This window comes from Bactrocera dorsalis, chromosome 1 (genome assembly GCF_023373825.1).
Source record: "Bactrocera dorsalis isolate Fly_Bdor chromosome 1, ASM2337382v1, whole genome shotgun sequence".
Lineage (NCBI taxonomy): Eukaryota > Metazoa > Arthropoda > Insecta > Diptera > Tephritidae > Bactrocera > Bactrocera dorsalis.
The window spans coordinates 40,101,381-40,107,962 of NC_064303.1; the positions used below are offsets into that span (position 1 = coordinate 40,101,381).

Here is a 6,582-nt window from a genome sequence, read left to right on the forward strand (position 1 = left end):
TTACCTTACAGGACGTTGACAGTGGCGTTTGACGTGCATGCCTTCGTCCGTCAACCGATCTCCATTGTATTCTATCGTAATGACGCGGACAAGACCATCGCTGCCTGGATGGGTGTCCGTGATACGAGCGGGTGGAAAATTCTCATTTGGAATAAGTACGATATCTCCTATTTGGAGGTTTGGTTCAGGCCTCATCCACTTGGTACGGGCCTGAAGCGAATTCAGATATTCATTTTGCCAGCGTTTCCAAAATTGTTCGAACATTACTTGCAAGCGCTGCCAATAATGGAGGCGGTTGTGCGGTATATCTGGTAGCGGTGGCTCAGGACGGCAATTTATTGGTCGGCCACTTATGAAATCACTTGGCGTTAAGGCTAGTCCTCCTTCGGGGTCATCATGTAAGACTACAATTGGTCGTGAATTAAGACAAGCTTCAATCCTTGTCAATAGCGTTAAGAGCTCATGATATCGCAATGAGTGTTGGCCCATAATGCGAAGTAAATGCTTCTTGGCCGAGCGGACCGCTGCTTCCCAGATACCACCATGATGTGGCGCAGCGGGGGTAATGAACTTCCATCGAGTATCAACATGAGCAACGTGCTGTTGCGCATATAAGGATACCCACTCCTTCACATCTTCACGCATTTGTCTATCAGCGCCTACCATCTCGGTGCCCGAAGAGCTTAGCACAAATACCGCGGCAACTAATATATCGGTAGTAAACGGCTATAAAGAATCCCGTACTCAAATTCTCCGCAACTTCTATACGTACTGCTACTGAGGCCATACAGACGAACATAGCTGCATATGTCTTAGATGTTGTAGTTGATCTTCTACTACCATTGCGGACATGGAACTTTTTCTTCTTCTTTGCAGGCGTAGACACCGCTTACGCGATTATAGCCGAGTTAACAACAGCGCGCCAGTCGTTTCTTCTTTTCGCTACGTGGCGCCAATTGGATATTCAGAGCGAAGCCAGGTCCTTCTCCACTTGGTCCTTCCAACGGAGTGGAGGTCTTCCTCTTGCTTTGCTTCTCCTGGCGGGTACTGTGCCGTATACTTTCAGAGATGTAGTGTTTTCGTCCATCCAGACAAGATGACCTAACCAGCGTAGCCGCTGTCTTTTAATTCGCTGAACTATGTCAATGTCGTCGTATATCTCGTACAGCTCATCGTTTCATCGAATGCGATATGCGCCGTGGCCAATGCGCAAAGGACCACAAATCTTTCGCAGAACCTTTCTCTCGAAAATTCGTAACGTCGACTCATCGGCTGTTGTCATCGTCCAAGCCTCTGCACCATATAGCAGGACGAAAATTATGAGTGACTTATAGAGTTTGGTTTTTGTTCGTCGAGAGAGGACTTTGCTTCTCAATTGCCTACTCAGTCCGAAGTAGCACCTGTTGGCAAGAGTTATCCTGCGTTGGATTTCCAGGCTCACATTGTTTCTAGTATTTATACTGGTTCCTAAATAAAAGAAACTATCTACAACTTCGAAGTTATGACTGTCAAGAATGACGTGGAAGCCAAGTCGAGAGTGCGAAGACTGTTTGTTTGATGACAGGAGATATTTCGTCTTGCCCTCGTTCACTGCCAGACCCATTTGCGTTGCTTCCTTGTTTAGTCTGGAGAAAGAGAACTAACGGCGCGGTTGTTGAGGCCAATGATATCAATATCATCGGCATACACCAGCTGCTGTGCACTCGTATAGAATATGGTACCTTCTATATTTAGCACTGCAGCTCGAACTATTTTTTATTTTAAATTGGTCATTGATAATTAAGAATACAGTTTTTTAAGAGCAGACTAGTCAACTTTAAATGCGTATCTGTGTAATGCTGATACCAAAATATGCAAAATATTTCCAGCAAATTTCTATGTCTCGAAGCATAGGTCGACTACATTCAAGATCTCATTACTAAACAAGCGTTAAAAAATATGTAGTCTTACTATTTTTAAAAAACACTCATCTTATACATATACAAAAATGAATCGCAAAATGTGTTGGTAAGCGCATAACTCCACAACACCTCCATCTATTTGGTCGATTCCTTTTCCTAAATGTTCGTTGAGGTTCAAGGATGTTTTTTACGGCAAAAAAAAATCGAATAACCCTAAAAACAGCTGTTTTCCTTTTGTCATACAAACGAATGAATGTTTGTTCATTAGTAAGGCTGAGAGAACGGCTGCACCAATCTTAATGAAATTTTCAGAGGTTGTCCTCTGTGGATCGGGGAAGGTTTGGAAATAAAAAAACCGTATGCTTTTCGTGAGGAAAAGTCGCAAAATTGGACAATTCCAAAAATTAGCTTTCTTTCACACACATTTTTTTTAAATTTTTGTTTCTATTGTTTTTCAATATTTTGATTTGTAAATTATGTGAATCGTTCAATTTCGGTCGCTTTCTTTTTTATTCCGACTATTCAAAAGAAACATTTTTGAAAATTATTCAGTGAAAACTTTATGTGTGTTTCACATGTTTCAATTGCAGATTTAAATTTTTTGAAGAGGTCGTCGTAATATCGGTCGGCGTTCTTTTTGCCATCAACGTATGGTAGCCCAAGGCAAGGCAAGAGGTACTCCCAGGATGTGATGACATACGTGCGGAATTATGGATCGCGGTCAATCAGCAAGCGATCATCACCATGCCACAGCAGGGACTTTTCAAACCACAGTTACGATGTTTCATGTACTCTATCTTGGAGTAATGTTGGTATATGTGGTGCTGTTAGATGCTATGTAGATGTACTCTGTTGAGTGCAAAAAAAGAGGTTTGTCGCACGTACACATTCTTCTTTGAATGGTGGATGGTTGTTACATCAGATAAAATTGATGAACTCATTTCTGCGGAAATTTCTGATGCAGAGAAAGATCCAGTATTATACGAAGTGATGAAAACCAATAAGGTTCATGGATCTTTCGGAAACCACAATCCTACTTCGGTTTGTATGTCTGACAATAAATGCACGAAAACTATCCATGTGCTTTTCTTTCGGAAACACAAACACGACAGTTGTGTGTCTTGCAGTTAATTTGGAGACTGACCAAAAAGTCTATTTCAACCCAGAGAATACAATACAGCCAATGGAAACACCGCCAGCAACAAAATTACCATTGACGAGTTTTTTCTCAACTTTCGTTAGTGATCCGTTTGCTATAACATTGCTCTATTCGGAAATACCTTGAAGTTATACATGGAATGCATCATCGAAGAAATAGTTACACAGGAAGCAAGGCCAACCAGTAGATTGACATCCAGATGTGTTCTCAACTTATGCATTAGGACGAATTTACACAATGCACCCAAAAAACGACGATTGCTTCTACCTTCGGTTGCTATTGATTAATGTACGCTGTTCAATTTCATTTGAGTCATTGCGTACTGTGAATGGTACGGTGTGTGCAACTTTTTGAGAAGCATGTCAGCAATTACAATTGTTGGAAACTGGTAATCGCTGCAAGCAAACGATGGGACCGATGCGATAGCTACTTCGCATGCGATTGAAGTTTGCACACTTTTCGCGAAGATCATTTCGACATATCAGCCTTCAAATCCAAGTCAATTATTGGATACGAACAAAATGACATTGTCGGAGACATTTTACATCGTCCTAGCTAAAATTGGAAATGGGTCAATTCCAGTTGATACTTCCGGTGGTTTGATATCAATTCCATCTGTGGTTTATCAATTCACGAAAGATGAACTCATCACGAATGTTCGGACATTGGGCAAATTATTGTAACTACAATTCCTTAAGAGCACGCGCAATGTCAGCTCCCAAAAATAGCGATGTTTTTGACTTAAACTGGGAGACTCAAAGCCAAACTCCGGAAGACTTGCGGCCATACACATCGATCGATCGTCTTGACAATGAAGACGATACCGTGAGTTATCCAGTGGAATTTCTAAATTCTTTGGAGAGGCTTGGTATGCCACCGCATCATTTTGCGTCTCAAAGTTGGATCAGCTGTTATGATGTTTCGCAATCTGTTTTGTGACGATTGCCATTTCATTTCAAACGTATTCCGTTTCCAGTGAAAATTGAATTTGAGATGACGATCAACAGGATTGTCGCATAGTCGTGGCATAAATTTGGAAATGCTATGTTTTTCACACGGCTAGATATACGTGGCGTGTTCACGAAGTTGGAAAACCATCTTCTCTGTACATTTACGCTCCGGATCAGAAACCAAAAAAATGTTGTTTATCAAGCTGCGTTACATTGGGAAAAAAGGTAGAAAATTGCAAATAAATGATTATTTATTTTTATTTATTAACGCACTCAGCAATTATACATAGATTTTTTTCTTTTACATGTTGAGTATTAAGAGAGAAATTTTGGAAGAATAATAATACTTTGAAGAAAAGAAAATAATAACAAATGTTAGAATTAGTTAAGATCAGAATCAATAGGTCGGTGCACGAGTGTTGTATCTCGATCTAACTATTGGTACTTCAATAACTCTTGACTTTCGCAAGTTTACTTTTGTACTCCACGAAATCAAATATTTCCACCAACTCTGGAACGTCCCAATGTCCATTAATGATATTAGCTCCGGTGCAGAAGGCTAGATATTTTCTCCTATTGGCCAGTGTGGGATTACTAGGTTCTAGTGCATCAGTTGCACCTCTTGAGTCTTTACTCATGTTGTGACGATGTTTTAAGTGTTTGTTAAACTTTTTTTGTACTGACTCCAATTTATCAATTTGATAACTATAGATTGGATCCCAGACTACACATCCATACTCCAACACTGGCCTCACTAGTGCATTGAACAGACCAATCAGCGTACTACCGTGCTCAAAAATCTTTACTTGTTCTCAACAGGCTACCTAGGATGTTATTGGCTTTGGCTACAATATTATTTATGTGACCAACAAATGTGAGTTTACTGTCCATATGTATTCCAAGATCTTTTATCGACCCTACTTGTTTAACTATATCATTACCCATATAATAAAGGTGTTGATTAACTTCAGATTTACGGCTATATTTAATGATTGCACATTTCTCACACGTTAAGCTTAAATTTATTAAACTCACACCATCTCACCAGCTTGCTTTATATCTTCTTGAAGTGCATACGTGTCACCGATGTTCTCAATGCACCTATAGTTTTTAGAATCATCAGCGAAGAAGTGAGTACCGAGATGTAAATTCCGCTCCAATATCATTAACAAAGATACAGAACAGTAGAGGCCCTAAGTGTGACCCTTGTGGTACACCCGATGTCACCTTGAACTCTCTAGAGATGGAGTCATTAATCTTTACACGGAGTCTTCTTCCACTCAAGTACGTATTCAAACCATTTATATATACAACCCGTGATACCATATTTCTTCAGCTTTAGCAACAGGACTTCATGGTTCACCATATCAAACGCTTTACTAAAGTCCGTATATAGTGCCATGGACCTCAAGTTTTTTAGACCAATGCTGTAAGATATATTCTACGTACATCATGAGCGTTCGAGTGTGGTTGATCTTCCCTTGACGAATCCATGTTGCTGTCTGATCAGATATTCCTTAAACCATGTTTCAATCTGACCATTTATCAACTTTTCAAACAGCTTGGGTAATGCGGATTGAATGCAGACTTGTCTATAGTTACTCACGTCAATCTTTCTTCCAGCCTTAAATACAGGTACTACGTATGCATCTTTCCAGCAATTGGGAAAAATTCCCAATTTTAATGATTTGTCTAACAGAAAGCTCAGTGGTTCACACAAACCCACAGCACATTCTCTTAGAAAGAATTTCGAAATACCATCTGGGCCTGGGCCTTTGCTAAGGATCAAGAGCTAACATCCTTTTCAATAATTCATCAAAAGTGATTTCAAGATCTTCCAAGTTGCTATTACAACTTTTCAGCCGCTCCAATGAGAATGTGATGTCCTCTTGTAGTAATGTGTTCACTTCCTGATAAATACTGCTAAAGAAATCCGCAAACAAGTCAATACACTATCCGCACCTTCCGCCTTGACGTCATTCCACTCCATACTAGACGGTATTCCTTTGGCTGTGCTTTTTTTCATTCTATAAATTTCCAGAAATATACAGGGTCAGATTTGATCTTCTCCTCAGCGCCTTTGGTAAAGTTTCTATAGCATTGACTACATAACCTTTTACATTCTTTTCTCAGTTTTCCTAAAAATTTCATAGTCCATGTAACTTCCAGAGCACTTATATCTGTGTGCGCTGTCCTTTTCAATTTAATCTTGTGAATTAGAAGTCTACTAAACCAACAGGATAATTGTAATCCTTTCTTACCGAGTGCGGCACATAGTTATTAATCCCTTCAGAAATGATTCCGTAAAAGTGTTCTACCATACTATTAATATCCTTCAATTCGTACATAGGAATCCAGTTTGTTTGAAGAAAAAAATTATTTAGAAGCACCGTAGTCGGCTTTTTTGAAGTCCAAGTATTCTACCGTTTTCTGTCTGATAGTCTCATGTCGTGTAACTTCAATTCCAATAGTGGGATGGTATTTGTCCTCTGGAACCATAGGAGCTATTCTATTAGCAAAAAAATCACAATTAGTAAAGCATAAATCCAGAAATTTACCGACAGAATTACAG

The 6,582-nt window shown here is 39.6% G+C and overlaps 1 protein-coding gene across 1 annotated transcript; it reads right to left on the reverse strand.

The window, feature by feature from the left end:
- Positions 1 to 666, reverse strand: LOC125777526 (uncharacterized). Its single transcript, XM_049452632.1, has one exon. The coding sequence runs from the start codon at positions 664 to 666 to the stop codon at positions 1 to 3; it is 666 nt and encodes a 221-aa protein (XP_049308589.1).
- Positions 667 to 6,582: the final 5,916 nt, after the last annotated feature.

Excerpts from the sequence above, each read along its gene's own strand:
- LOC125777526 (XM_049452632.1), bottom strand. The coding sequence starts at position 666 with ATGGTAGGCGCTGATAGACAAATGCGTGAAGATGTGAAGGAGTGGGTA.